The sequence below is a fragment of the Oncorhynchus masou genome, unplaced genomic scaffold (assembly GCF_036934945.1).
Source record: "Oncorhynchus masou masou isolate Uvic2021 unplaced genomic scaffold, UVic_Omas_1.1 unplaced_scaffold_1281, whole genome shotgun sequence".
NCBI lineage: Eukaryota > Metazoa > Chordata > Actinopteri > Salmoniformes > Salmonidae > Oncorhynchus > Oncorhynchus masou.
This window is the reverse complement of record NW_027002649.1, coordinates 96,855-112,770: the sequence shown is the minus strand read 5'-3', so window position 1 is coordinate 112,770 and position 15,916 is coordinate 96,855. Positions and strand designations below refer to the sequence as shown.

General features: G+C 44.6%; 1 protein-coding gene across 1 annotated transcript; it reads left to right on the top strand.

The window, feature by feature from the left end:
• Positions 1-11,409: 11,409 nt before the first annotated feature.
• On the top strand, positions 11,410-12,897 carry LOC135530172 (kallikrein-8-like). The gene has a single exon (XM_064958543.1). The coding sequence runs from the start codon at positions 11,430-11,432 to the stop codon at positions 12,285-12,287; it is 858 nt and encodes a 285-aa protein (XP_064814615.1). The 5' UTR covers positions 11,410-11,429; the 3' UTR covers positions 12,288-12,897.
• Positions 12,898-15,916: the final 3,019 nt, after the last annotated feature.

The following is a 15,916-nucleotide window of genomic DNA, read 5'->3' as shown; positions in this document are numbered from 1 at the left end:
ATGTGATAGGTAAAGACCTTTAGAGTTTCATGGATGTGATAGGTAAAGACCTTTAGAGTTTCATGGATGTGATAGGCAAAGACCTTTAGAGTTTCATGGATGTGATAGGTAAAGACCTTTAGAGTTTCATGGATGTGATAGGTAAAGACCTTTACAGTTTAATGGATGTGATAGGTAAAGACCTGTAGAGTTTCATGGATGTGATAGGTAAAGACCTTTAGAGTTTCATGGATGTGATAGGTAAAGACCTTTACAGTTTCATGGATGTGATAGGTAAAGACCTGTAGAGTTTCATGGATGTGATAGGTAAAGACCTTTAGAGTTTCATGGATGTGATAGGTAAAGACCTTTACAGTTTCATGGATGTGATAGGTAAAGACCTTAAGAGAAGACATGTAAAGACATGTAGAGTTTCATGGATGTGATAGGTAAAGACCTTTAGAGTTTCATGGATGTGATAGGTAAAGACCTTTAGAGTTTCATGGATGTGATAGGTAAAGACCTTTAGAGTTTCATGGATGTGATAGGTAAAGACCTTTAGAGTTTCATGGATGTGATAGGTAAAGACCTTTAGAGTTTCATGGATGTGATAGGTAAAGACCTTTACAGTTTCATGGATGTGATAGGTAAAGACCTTAAGAGAAGACATGTAAAGACATGTAGAGTTTCATGGATGTGATAGGTAAAGACCTTTAGAGTTTCATGGATGTGATAGGCAAAGACCTTTAATAGTGTATATCCCACTGGAACTTTGTCTCCCTTTACACACTAAGGCAGGGATTCTATCCAAGGTGCATAGTTGACAAGCACAATGCGCTATCCACAATACACATTTTAATTTAAGGCAATTTAATAAAATTAATGAATAAAGCTCTCTAACAGAAAGCCATTTATACTGAGTGTACAACACATTAACAACACTTTCCTGATATTGAGTTGCACCCCCCAAACCCCCCACCCCCTATGGTGTCGAAACTTTACACAGGGATGCTTCCCATGTTGACTTCAATGCTTCCCATAGTTGTTTCAAGTTGGCTGAATGTCCTTTGAGGGGTGGACAATTCGTGATACACAAGGGAAACTGTAGCGAAAAACCCAGCAGCGTCTCAGGTCCATCTTTAAACTGTCTCCTCCCCTTCATCTTTAACCTGTCTCCCCCTTCATCTTTAAACTGTCTCCTCCCCTTCATCTTTAACCTCTCTCCCCCCTTCATCTTTAACCTGTCTCCTCCCCTTCATCTTTAACCCGTCTCCTCCCCTTCATCTTTAACCTGTCCCCTCCCATTCATCTTTAACCTGTCTCCTCCCCTTCATCTTTAACCTGTCTCCTCCCCTTCATCTTTAACCTCTCTCCCCCCTTCATCTTTAACCTGTCTCCCCCCTTCATCTTTAACCTGTCTCCTCCCCTTCATCTTTAACCTGTCTCCTCCCCTTCATCTTTAACCTGTCTCCTCCCCTTCATCTTTAACCTGTCTCCTCCCCTTCATCTTTAACCTGTCTCCTCCCCTTCATCTTTAACCTCTCTCCCCCCTTCATCTTTAACCCGTCTCCTCCCCTTCATCTTTAACCTCTCTCCCCCCCTCATCTTTAACCTCTCTCCCCCCTTCATCTTTAACCTCTCTCCCCCCTTCATCTTTAACCCGTCTCCTCCCCTTCATCTTTAACCTCTCTCCCCCCTTCATCTTTAACCTGTCTCCTCCCCTTCATCTTTAACCTCTCTCCCCCCTTCATCTTTAACCCGTCTCCTCCCCTTCATCTTTAACCTCTCTCCCCCCTTCATCTTTAACCCGTCTCCTCCCCTTCATCTTTAACCTGTCTCCTCCCCTTCATCTTTAACCTCTCTCCCCCTTCATCTTTAACCCGTCTCCCCCTTCATCTTTAACCTGTCTCCTCCCCTTCATCTTTAACCTGTCTCCTCCCCTTCATCTTTAACCTGTCTCCTCCCCTTCATCTTTAACCTGTCTCCTCCCCTTCATCTTTAACCTGTCTCCTCCCCTTCATCTTTAACCTGTCTCCTCCCCTTCATCTTTAACCTGTCTCCTCCCCTTCATCTTTAACCTGTCTCCTCCCCTTCATCTTTAACCTGTCTCCTCCCCTTCATCTTTAACCTGTCTCCTCCCCTTCATCTTTAACCTGTCCCCTCCCATTCATCTTTAACCTGTCTCCTCCCCTTCATCTTTAACCTGTCTCCTCCCCTTCATCTTTAACCTGTCTCCTCCCCTTCATCTACACTGATTGAAGTGGATTTAACAAGTTACATCAATAAGGGATCATAGCTTTCATCTGGATTCACCTGGTCAGTCTATGTCATGGAAAGAGCAGGTGTTCATAATGTTTTGACTTGTCCCCAAGGCATTTCTATTTGATCGCCAAACATTCCTGTAAAAAACCCAACGATAAAGCCTCGGGCTGTTAGTGGCAGGTGCAGCCAACTCAGCTGCCCTGCGCGCCGGGTAGGCAAACTGTTCATGTGTTTGAAGGTACAAACTCTGTCTTCCCGGTGGGCCTGGAGAGGAAATCAAGTGCCTATGACACCGCTGGCCAATCAGATTGCTCAGATGATAGAGTCTGCAGTAAAGTAGCAGGCATAAAAGAAAGCTTAGGCAAAATTGATACTGTGAGATTTCAAAATGTTTAAAAACATAACTAGAGAGAGACTGTCAACGAATACAGCAAAGAGCTGCTGTTTTTGTGAGTGAGTTCATGTTTAAATTCTTACTCAGCACTGTCAACACTGTTCTTCTGTCAGCACTGTTCTTCTGTCAGCACTGTTCTTCTGTCAACACTGTTCTTCTGTCAGCACTGTTCTTCTGTCACCACTGTTCTTCTGTCAACACTGTTCTTCTGTCAACACTGTTCTTCTGTCAACACTGTTCTTCTGTCAGCACTGTTCTTCTGTCAACACTGTTCTTCTGTCAACACTGTTCTTCTGTCAACACTGTTCTTCTGTCAGCACTGTTCTTCTGTCAACACTGTTCTTCTGTCAGCACTGTTCTTCTGTCAGCACTGTTCTTCTGTCAACACTGTTCTTCTGTCAACACTGTTCTTCTGTCACCACTGTTCTTCTGTCAACACTGTTCTTTTGTCAGCACTGTTCTTCTTTCAACACTGTTCTTCATATTTCCACTCAGCGCTACAACAAGCAGTGCAGAAGTAATCAATGAGTAGGAAAGTGCATCTATAGACCTGCATTGTTGTTATTGTTAGCGGATTGGGTCTTTTTTAATATCAAGGAATATTTCACTTTCTCTGTTCATAGGAGTAACAACATGAATTGGTGCATGAGGCAGAAATAATACGGTGGAGTTTTGCAATCAGCTGGAAGACGGTGTTCCTTTTTGGTCAGAGTGTCAGTGGAGGAAAGGGAGAGCGGAGGGCTGTTGAGAGATGGACCCTCAGTCTGCTGCTCTCTCCCTCTGCTGAGACTGACCCTCAGTCTGCTGCTCTCTCCCTCTGCTGAGACTGACCCTCAGTCTGCTGCTCTCTCCCTCCGCTGAGACTGACCCTCAGTCTGCTGCTCTCTCCCTCCGCTGAGACTGACCCTCAGTCTGCTGCTCTCTCCCTCCGCTGAGACTGACCCTCAGTCTGCTGCTCTCTACCGCCGTTAAGACTGACCCTCAGTCTGCTGCTCTCTCCCTCCGCTGAGACTGACCCTCAGTCTGCTGCTCTCTCCCTCCGCTGAGACTGACCCTCAGTCTGCTGCTCTCTCCCTCCGCTGAGACTGACCCTCAGTCTGCTGCTCTCTCCCTCCGCTGAGACTGACCCTCAGTCTGCTGCTCTCTACCGCCGTTAAGACTGACCCTCAGTCTGCTGCTCTCTCCCTCCGCTGAGACTGACCCTCAGTCTGCTGCTCTCTACCGCCGTTAAGACTGACCCTCAGTCTGCTGCTCTCTACCGCCGTTAAGACTGACCCTCAGTCTGCTGCTCTCTACCGCCGTTAAGACTGACCCTCAGTCTGCTGCTCTCTACCGCCGTTAAGACTGACCCTCAGTCTGCTGCTCTCTCCCGCCGCTGAGACTGACCCTCAGTCTGCTGCTCTCTCCCTCCGCTGAGACTGACCCTCAGTCTGCTGCTCTCTCCCGCCGCTGAGACAGACCCTCAGTCTGCTGCTCTCTCCCTCCGCTGAGACTGACCCTCAGTCTGCTGCTCTCTCCCTCCGCTGAGACTGACCCTCAGTCTGCTGCTCTCTCCCTCCGCTGAGACTGACCCTCAGTCTGCTGCTCTCTCCCTCCGCTGAGACTGACCCTCAGTCTGCTGCTCTCTCCCTCCGCTGAGACTGACCCTCAGCCTGCTGCTCTCTCCCTCTGCTGAGACTGACCCTCAGTCTGCTGCTCTCTCCCGCCGCTGAGACAGACCCTCAGTCTGCTGCTCTCTCCCTCCGCTGAGACTGACCCTCAGTCTGCTGCTCTCTCCCGCCGCTGAGACAGACCCTCAGTCTGCTGCTCTCTCCCTCCGCTGAGACTGACCCTCAGCCTGCTGCTCTCTCCCTCCGCTGAGACTGACCCTCAGCCTGCTGCTCTCTCCCTCCGCTGAGACTGACCCTCAGTCTGCTGCTCTCTCCCGCCGCTGAGACAGACCCTCAGTCTGCTGCTCTCTCCCTCCGCTGAGACAGACCCTCAGTCTGCTGCTCTCTCCCTCCGCTGAGACTGACCCTCAGCCTGTTGCTCTCTCCCGCCGCTGAGACTGACCCTCAGTCTGCTGCTCTCTCCCTCCGCTGAGACAGACCCTCAGTCTGCTGCTCTCTCCCGCCGCTGAGACTGACCCTCAGCCTGTTGCTCTCTCCCTCCGCTGAGACAGACCCTCAGTCTGCTGCTCTCTCCCTCCGCTGAGACTGACCATCAGTCTGCTGCTCTCTCCCTCCGCTGAGACTGACCCTCAGTCTGCTGCTCTCTCCCTCCGCTGAGACAGACCCTCAGTCTGCTGCTCTCTCCCTCCGCTGAGACTGACCCTCAGCCTGCTGCTCTCTCCCTCCGCTGAGACTGACCATCAGTCTGCTGCTCTCTCCCTCCGCTGAGACTGACCCTCAGTCTGCTGCTCTCTCCCTCCGCTGAGACTGACCCTCAGTCTGCTGCTCTCTCCCTCCGCTGAGACAGACCCTCAGTCTGCTGCTCTCTCCCTCCGCTGAGACTGACCCTCAGTCTGCTGCTCTCTCCCTCCGCTGAGACTGACCCTCAGCCTGCTGCTCTCTCCCTCCGCTGAGACTGACCCTCAGTCTGCTGCTCTCTCCCTCCGCTGAGACTGACCATCAGTCTGCTGCTCTCTCCCTCCGCTGAGACTGACCCTCAGCCTGCTGCTCTCTCCCTCCGCTGAGACTGACCATCAGTCTGCTGCTCTCTCCCTCCGCTGAGACTGACCATCAGATCCAGGCTCCATCAGCCCAGTAAAATAAAAAGCAAATGATTTAAATGTATGCTCACTCAGCTGTGCCTCACAAGTAATACAACAATGGATCTATTACCGGTGTGATCATATAGCCTATATCTCATATTGTGAAATATAATTTAAAAAAATGTCCCGAACAACAAGGTAAATTCAAGCAAAGCCAGTATGCAGTGATAATGTATTGAGCATCTAGCTTACTGCACAAACCTCACTGCTACAGTACTGTTTTTAATTGGTTCATGTTGCAAAGGCTAATAAAAAATCAGAGTGGTAAGATCTTAGCATTTTGACTCCGAAAGTGATCTTGACTCAGAAAAGGTTGGTGACCACTGATCTAACATTACTGTTGGTTGGGATGTGTATTTCCCTGAGGGCCACCAGGGGGAGTCATACATACAGCTGACCTCTAGTACAACACCACTACATTTCTGATGAACACCATAGTTACAGTAACTAACACATACACTATGTCAACTGTTATAATAAGCAGCCTTACTGTTTATTACTGTTGACTATGAAAATGATTGGTTCTGGAATAGTTTGGCAGTTTGTGACTGGTTCAGGTTGTATGAGGCCACTCTGTAAACGACAGAGACAGTCAATTCCTGATGAACAAGTCAACAAAAATGAGGTCAACTAATAATTAAGAGGCTACGTTTTGGCTGTATTCAAATAGTCTACGTTTCTCCAGAAGTGTGCACTCATTCCCTCCCCTTCGTGTATTTATTCTTATATTAGTAATACCACACTACATACTCCATTAGAACGTCCAAAATAACTAGGAGAAATAAGGAAATTGATATGTTTAAAGTTGTATTCAGTATTGTGGCGCCCTGAGGGGTCGACACCTATCAGCCTCACCAGCGCCATAAACCATGTCGTCAGCCTGGAAGTTATTCAGTGTGTGTTGCCAGGACAACAACCTCTCTCTTAACGTTATCAAGACAAAAGAGATGATTATGGACTACAGGAAAAGGAGGAGCGAGCACGCCCCCATTCTCATCGATGGGGCTGTAGTGGAGCAGGTTGAGAGCTTCAAGTTCCTTAGTGTCCACATCACCAACAAACTAACATGGTCCAAACACACACCACCACCACCAGCTTTCATATGTTCTCATGTTCTGAGCAAGGAACAGTAGTGAAGAGGGCACAACAAAACCTATTCCCCCTCAGGAGACTGAAAATATTTGGCATGGGTTCTCAGATCCTCAAAAGGTTCTACAGCTGCACAATCGGGAGCATTCTGACTGGTTGCATCACTGCCTGGTATGGCAATTGCTTGGCCTCCGACAGCAAGGCACTACAGAGAAGAGGTCGACCGATTAATCGGGATGGCCGATTAATTAGGGCCGATTTCAAGTTTTCATAACAATCGGATATCGGTATTTTTGGCGCCAATTTGCAGATTTAAAAATATATATATTTTTATTTATTTATTATACCTTTATTTAACTAGGCAAGTCAGTTAAGAACACATTCTTATTTTCAATGACGGCCTAGGAACGGTGGGTTAACTGCCTTGTTCAGTGGCAGAACGACAGATTTTCACCTTGTCAGCTCGGGGGCTTCAATCTTGCAACCTTACAGTTAACTAGTCCAACGCAATAACAACCTGCCTCTCTCTCGTTGTACTCCACAAGGAGACTGCCTGTTACGCGAATGCAGTAAGACAAGGTAAGTTGCTAGCTAGCATTACACTTATCTTATAAAAACAATCAATCACAATCACGAGTTAACTACACATGGTTGATGATATTACTAGATATTTTCTAACGTGTCCTACGTTGCGTATAATCTGACTGAGCATACAAGCATACAAGTATCTAAGTATCTGACTGAGCGGTGGTAGGCAGCAGCAGGCTGTACACATTCATTCAAACAGCACTTTAGTGCGTTTTGCCAGCAGCTCTTCGTTGTGCGTCAAGCATTGCGCTGTTTATGATTTCAAGCCTATCAACTCCCGATGAGGCTGGTGTAACCGAAGTGAAATGGCAAGCTAGTTAGCACGCACTAATAGCGTTTCAAACATCACTTGCTCTGAGCCTTCTAGTAGTTGTGAAATTGTGTTGCTGGTTCGAGCCCAGGGAGGAGCGAGGAGAGGGACAGAAGCTATACTGTTACACTGGCAATACTAATGTGTCTATAAGAACATCCAATAGTCAAAGGTTAATGAAATACAAATGGTATAGAGAGAAATAGTCCTATAATTCCTATAACTACAACCTAAAACTTCTTACCTGGGAATATTGAAGACTCATGTTAAAAGGAACCACCAGCTTTCATATGTTCTCATGTTCTGAGCAAGGAACTGAAACGTTAGCTTTCTTACATAGCACATATTGCACTTTTATTGCACGGTACCCCCTGTATATAGCCTCCACATTGACTCTGTACCGGTACCCCCTGTATATAGCCTCCACATTGACTCTGTACCGGTACCCCCTGTATATAGCCTCCACATTGACTCTGTACCGGTACCCCCTGTATATAGCCTCCACATTGACTCTGTACCGGTACCCCTTGTATATAGCCTCCACATTGACTCTGTACCGGTACCCCCTGTATATAGCCTCCACATTGACTCTGTACCGGTACCCCCTGTATATAGCCTCCACATTGACTCTGTACCGGTACCCCCTGTATATAGCCTCCACATTGACTCTGTACCGGTACCCCCTGTATATAGCCTCCACATTGACTCTGTACCGGTACCCCTTGTATATAGCCTCCACATTGACTCTGTACCGGTACCCCCTGTATATAGCCTCCACATTGACTCTGTACCGGTACCCCTGTATATAGCCTCCACATTGACTCTGTACCGGTACCCCCTGTATATAGCCTCCACATTGACTCTGTACCGGTACCCCTTGTATATAGACTCCACATTGACTCTGTACCGGTTCCCCTTGTATATAGCCTCCACATTGACTCTGTACCGGTACCCCCTGTATATAGCCTCCACATTGACTCTGTACCGGTACCCCTTGTATATAGCCTCGCTATTTTTATTTTACTACTGCTGTTTAATTATTTGTTACTTTTATTTTCAATGTTTTACTTATCTATTTTTTACTTAACACTTATTTCTTCTTAAAACTTTTTAAAGCATTGTTGGTTAAGGGCTTGTAAGTAAGCATTTCACTGTAAGGTCTACACCTGTTGTATTCAGCGCATGTGACAAATACAATTTTATTTGATTTGAATGCGCCCGCTGGCTTGCAAGTGATCACAGCTGACCTCCATAGACTAGATAAGGATGTCTCTACCACGCAAAACAGCCACCACACTTATCAGCTGGTAGTTTTCCCTCACTCAGCGGAAAAGAGTGAGAGATCATGTGGCCATAAAAGTAGACAAAGAAGAAATTGAATACTTTAAAATGGAGAAATCCCTCAATGGTGCTGTCACAGAAGCCATCATGGTGCATATGCAAAGAAGGGCCCTCTATCTACCTCTATTGTTTTCCCCTCACTCGGGGGCAAGGACTGAGAGCGAGAAATGGTGCCACCAATTGGCTGTGGTCTCTAAAAGAGATGCCGGTTAAAATGTAGGTAAAACAGTCCAGTAAGAGGACAGATAATGACCAGTAGAACACATATGTACAGAACATACGTTTCTTGCCACGCTCCAGACATACACACACACACGTGGTAGTAGAAGAAGTATTGATGCATTGTGAATGGTGATAGTGTGTCTACAAGAGAAGACAAGAGAACACTAGTCTCGCATAATACACTATACAGGACCAACTAGAATAGACAACGGTGGTAGGTTAGCACGCTAGGCTAGTAGGCCACAAGCTGTGGATTGGTATAGCAAGTAGCAGCTATCCTAGAGCTAGCATGCAATGTGGCTAGGTCAACAATAACAAGGTCACGGGGGTAGCCATTTGGCGTTATGCAATATACAAACATGACGGCCATCTTAAGTCATATGTTAACATTGGGTCCAGGCTGTCGTGTCTGGTCTGAATACTGAAACATGTAAAAGCAAAGACCCCTGACCAACCAAAGTCCACTTTCATGGTTATCCACACACTATCACACGACAGTGATGTTTGGGATAGTCTAGGAAGATGCCCGACCATGCAGGAAACGCCCAGTTGGTAAATTGCCATGGAGTGCAGGGGTTTACAGAGATGTCCTCAACCTGCACTCTTAGAGACCACTGAGGGTTCCGAGAAGGAGTTGGGGTTCTCCTACCCCAGATAGGGTCTTTGATTAGCTGACCACGGTTGGTTCACTCTGGTCAGGACAGGAGACTTTCCCAGGCAGTGTTCTAGAAGCAGAGGTGTGAACATGTGGGGGGACAGAGTGACTGGAAAACAATGGTGAGCCCATCCCCAGAGTACCTCAGCTCTTTGCAGGGAAATAAAGTCAGGCAGAGTTGAGAGTCTGGGTGACTATGGTCAGAGAATTTTCTACGGAGAGTGCAGGTAGATGTGTTTGCAAGTTTGATTTGCTGAACATTTAAGCTGAATTCTTAAACACATCATTTAGGTTGTAACTTTATCGACAGTAAAATAAATGTTGTTATGAAATGTACCCCTGTGTCACGAGCCTCTGTAGTAGAAGCTGAGAGCCTATTTCTGGTCAATGGCAGCACACCTCTTCACATGCTGCCACAGGTATTATGTTTCATATCTTTATGTAGTGGACACGATTTGTATTCACGCTCTCGTGACGAGTACAGCTCTGCCTGAGACTTGTTTTCCCAAAATGTCACCCTTCAAACCGAGGGGATTTACTCCTATTGGCTCTTGGTCTAATGGTGAAGATACTGGTGCGACATGCAAGACATCCACTATTTGATCCTGGCAGTTACATTTACCGACTTCAACATCGATGGTCACATACTGACGTTTGGTGTCAACTGTCAAAAGTTTGCATAGATCCACTTTCCTAGTGGAGCCATATGCCGTTATGCCCCTTTAGTCATACATATTCTTTTAAAGTCACATATAAAGTTCAGTGGAAGTTGTATCAATATTCATATACCAACTGAAATGTGATATAGAATGATAGCATAGAGTGGAGTTTTTTTAAATCTGGTTTGCTGCCTGAGGCGATTTTGAAAGAGTTGAATAGACGTTAAATGATGAGACTCATTAGGTCAAATTCACCCATCATAGTTCAGTTAAACCTCTGCGGTATAAATGCAAAACCTCTCCTGTCGTAAACATTTAGTGTACGTTGGAGTCTTTTGCACAACTATTCCTCAGAGAGATCATTTGCATACAAACAGCCAGATAAAAAGCCAACTAGGCCATGGCTATGACTTGTGTCAGTCCCAAAAGTTCAACTGAAGACACCAACTGAATTGAACTTCCCCAGGGGGGAATTGATTCGTCTCAGGCCGTTTACACATTATTCTGTTCTTCTTTTTGTTCTTCCACATACTCTATGTCTGGTTATGCATCATGACTAGGTCCCCAAAGTTTTCCTGAGCATTTGTCCTGACTGGGGGAGCTCTGGGCCCAATTAGTAGGCCGTCACTGGCTATAACTGGCATGTTTTTCCTTTTCATGTCACTCTCATAATTGGATAGAGTTAGGATTTAGGGATGCAGTTGAGTATAACTACAATTATGTCATTTTACAGGTAGTTTATTATTGAGTTCATTTTGCAATCCCCCAGGAAACACACACACACACACACACACACACACACACACACACACACACACACACACACACACACACACACACACACACACACACACACACACACACACACACACACACACACACACACACACACACACACACACACACACACACACCTTACAAGCACCCTATCAGAGTTAGAATTTGAAACACCGACCGGGTAACAGGCATGTCTCTCTAACCTCTGGGCTACCTGGACACCCCTTTATGGATTCATTCAAATAATTGCATTTTACATATGTAAAGTCACAGTACCAAAGAATCAGACAATCAGATGAAGTTGATTAGCATGCTGGACACTGGTTGGTGGATATGTTCTGAGATACGGGGCCAGAATATGTTTAAAAACACAGATGTTTCCTCTGGAAAGTACAGCGGTCATGAAGACTATGAAGATCCTGAGCAGTGTTCTGATACTCTCCCTGATGTTGGCCGAGACCACGTTGGGCGACATTCAGAAGAGAGTGGTCGGGGGAAACACATGCAGACCCACTGAAAGGCGATACCATGTCCGTTTGACAGCTAAAACTCCATCGAACGGATTGGAAAAGGTCTGCGGCAGTTCTCTGATCACCAACATGTGGCTTCTAACCGCCGCCCGCTGTTGGCCTGCTGGACCAGAATGGAAGATGTATGCAGAAGTAGGGGGACATCCAGGCCCTGTGAAACCTCAAGTAGAAATCAAACGGAAGATGATACATAAAGATAAGAAAGGGAAAAGCCATGACATCATGCTACTGCAGTTACCAACTCCTGTTCCGGGAACTATTCCAGGTCCTGGGGTTGATCCAATCCCTCTTGGTGATTGTACACAAATTTTGGCCAAACTTCGGGGGAAGACATCTAAACCAGAAGAGTTCAAAACAGTTCAGATTGCAGGCTATGCTGCCACTGCACCTGCTGCACCTGACGCTGGGGTACCTGACGTTGGGGTACCTGACGCTGGGGTACCTGATGCTGAAGCACCTGATGCTGCCAACACCAAAGTCCTACATTGTGCAGAGCTGGATGTTATGAAATGTGACGCCTCCGTGGCAAAGTCCCATCAAGACATCTTCTGTGCACAACGTGCCGGAGTGGAAACCTGTAGAAGTGACTCTGGAGCAGGTGTGGTGTATAAGAACCAGCTCTATGGCGTCTTCATCGCTGAGGACAATGGTGAAGAATGTTCTGCAGCGGCAATCATCATGGATGTCTGCAAGTACAAAGATTGGATAAAGAAGGTAATTGGAAAATAAAGAAGAAAACTGACCGTTTTCATTTGATTAACATCAAAAGCTGATTATTGTATCCTAATAAACCATAAAAGAAATCTCAGATTTACTCAATGTCATTGGTCTTGTTATAACTGTAGTGGGTTAATCCAGGATGTTGATAGTGTATATCCCATTGTGGTACTGTATAGTTTAGTACATCCCACTGTAACTCTGTCTTCCTGGACACACGAAGGCTGGTATTCAATCAAAGGTGTGTCGTTGACATCTCTGGACATTCACCAACAACACACTGTCTCTGGACATTCACCAACAACACACTGTCTCTGGACATTCACCAACAACACACTGTCTCTGGACATTCACCAACAACACACTGCCTCTGGACATTCACCAACAACACACTGTCTCTGGACATTCACCAACAACACACTGCCTCTGGACATTCACCAACAACACACTGTCTCTGGACATTCACCAACAACACACTGTCTCTGGACATTCACCAACAACACACTGTCTCTGGACATTCACCAACAACACATTAACTAGGATACTACTTCAGTAAAATAATTAATGAACTAAATATACATTTAAACACTAATAAATCTTTTACTGTTGACGATTAAAATGATTGGTTCTGGAATAAGCGGTTTGTTGTTTGTTCTATGAGACACAAAAATGAGTCCAAAATGGCACCCTATTTCTTATTTACTGCACTACATTTGACCAGGTCCCATATGTGTCTGGTAAAAAGTGTACTATACCCCTGCCTTCCCCTTCTCTCCCCCGCCCTTCCAACATTTCCATTTACCCCCCACACTTAGAGGGGTCATGATTTGTAATTCTCTCTCTCTCTCTCTCTCTCTCTCTCTCTCTCTCTCTCTCTCTCTATTCAAGTACATTTCCATTCAAGGGCTTTATTGGCATGGGAAACATATGTTAACATTATCAAAGCAAGTGACGTAGATAATAAACAAAAGTGAAATAACCAATCAAAATTAATAGTAAACATTACAATCACAAAAGTTATAAAAGAATAAAGACATTTCAAGAATTATATTATGTGCAAATAGTTAAAGTACAAAAGGGAAAATAAATATACACATATTGGTAGTTTGTTTCAGTGAGCATTGCCCTGCTATTGAGAAAGGCCGCCGTAGGCAGACCTGGCTCTCAAGAGAAGACAGGCTATGTGCACACTGCCCACAAAATGAGGTGGAAACTGAGCTGCACTTCCTAACTTCCTGCCAAATGTATGACCATATTAGAGACACGTATTTCCCTCATTACACACTTGAGCTTTTTTGTTGAACTGAATTGTTGAACTTCATATGCATAATCTCCAGCACCACCCCAAAATCAACATATGTGAAAATAACGAGTTTCTATGTTTAGCAGTCAAAAAGACAGAGGAAGATCAGTGTTTCGATATATAAGCAAAATATGATTCAGAACATAGAGCCTGTTCCTCTCTCGGCTCCTTCCTTCCTAGTCACCATGCTTCTACATCTGTATTGTTTGCTCTCTGGGGTTTTAGGCTGATGTATAAAGGGCTTTATAAATACATTTGATTGAATGATTGAAGTATTTTAATGTATTATGTTTGGTTCTCTACTACATAATGGTAAACCTCTCCTGTCGAAAAGATTTAGTGTCTTTAGGAGTCTTCTGCACAACTCTATTCCTCAAAGATCATTTGCATAGAAAGGGGCCAGACAAGGCACTAACTGCCAAGTACATTAAATTAACTTGTCTCACTGAAGTTACAAATGTTGAATTATTCAATTGTACTTTATTGTCATCCACAGACCAGAAATAGCACACTGATTACAAAAATATTGTAATCAGATTGCAGATACTTTTGAAAAACTAGATTACAGATAATTTTAAAAAGGCACAAATTGAAGTTTGTTCCACCTGAGCAAGTCTAACTACTATGATGACACACCAAATGTGTTTGATGGATCGTGGGAAAAGAGCAAGAATAGGCTTTTGTAGGCTTCAGTCCAAGCTATGTCTTCCAATGGTGCGAAGAATGCTGTCGGCATCCAAAGATTATCCAACTTGAATAAACGCTTGGAGGTAAGGATGACAGCAGTGGTGTAGTCTATGGCGATACGGATATCACTTATTATTGATGTGAATCACGCTGTTGCTCTCTCATTTAGCTATTTGCGCCTTGCGGAATGTGTTTTTGAACCCAATGATGGTTTAATGCAATAAGTTTAAGCTGCCTATCAATCATTGTTTTTTAAGGCAATGGACAGCTAGTGAAAGATGCGCTTTTGCAACAGCTGCATAGTGGGGATCCCAGACTATGGAATAGAAGTGTTTTTTTAAATACATTATATATATTAATGTAGAGATATAATTTAATCATACTATTATATGTAGTAGAAGGTGATGGGTTAAAAGAAGCCTACATAACCAACCCATAAAGTAAAATTTAACATTCATGTTATCACGCCATGGCCTTAGTTAACTTTGTTTTCTTTATTATTTTGGTTAGGTCAGGGTGTGACATGGGGGATTTATGTGTTTGGCTTGTCTCTGGGTTTTGTAGATGTATGGGGTTGTGTTCATCCTAGGTGTTTATGTAAGTCTATGGTTGCCTGGATTGGTTCTCAATCAGAGGCAGGTGTTTATCGTTGTCTCTGATTGGGAACCATATTTTGGCAGCCATATTCTTTGGGTATTTTGTGGGTGATTGTTTCCTGTGTCAGTGTTTGTGCCACACGGGACTGTTTCGTTGCCAGTTCACTTTATTATTTTGTATCTGTGTTTAGGTTTTCTTATTAAAAACCATGGACACCTACTCTAATCTGTTTTTCAACACATTGCTTCAAGGCAGAATGCTTTTGTTTTGTTTTATTGTGATAAGACACTCAATGGTTAGATTTTGCAGATCAGTTTATCAAAATATTGTAATTTCATGGAATAATTTAAAAAATACTATTCACATTTTTGACAGATGCATATTTTGCATATATTTACACATAAAATGACACTTTAAATCAAAACTACACAAGATATTCAAAAAAAGCCTCTGTAAAAGTCTGACTATAAGACCTAAGAACCTGTGTGTGGAATAATGAGTGTGCGTTCTATGAAGACTGAGAACAATAAATTGGTGCACCGGGAACATGTCATTTTGAGAAATTGGCCGATATAGACTAATGCAATTAATATGTACTTACCATTACTTACCATTGTCACCAAAGTGCTGTCGAGCCACAATTTGTTCATCACATTTGTTATAGCAGTGGCTCCCTCATTGAGCATGGCTACTGCCATACTGGCTGCTCTGTCAATGCGGCTTTTGCCCACGACGGCAGTTCTGGGGCATCGCGACCATATTACAGAGTACAGCCATTCATCTGCATTCTGGGATCCTCCGTGCTGCATGCTTTTGAGGACGTTAACATCTTATGATATACAGGTACCGTTTTCTGTGCAACCTCTACTAAAACATATATGGCCTCCAAGGGTTTTGTGACAGGGTGAATCTTCAACATTTTCTATGATTCGCTGGTACCAGCACCAATGAACACCCCTATCCCGTAGTTGGAAGTGAATTGTCTCTTATGCCAAGTGTCATGGAAGGATACATGAATGTCTATGATGGCATCCTCATCCTCCTTCAGCAACAC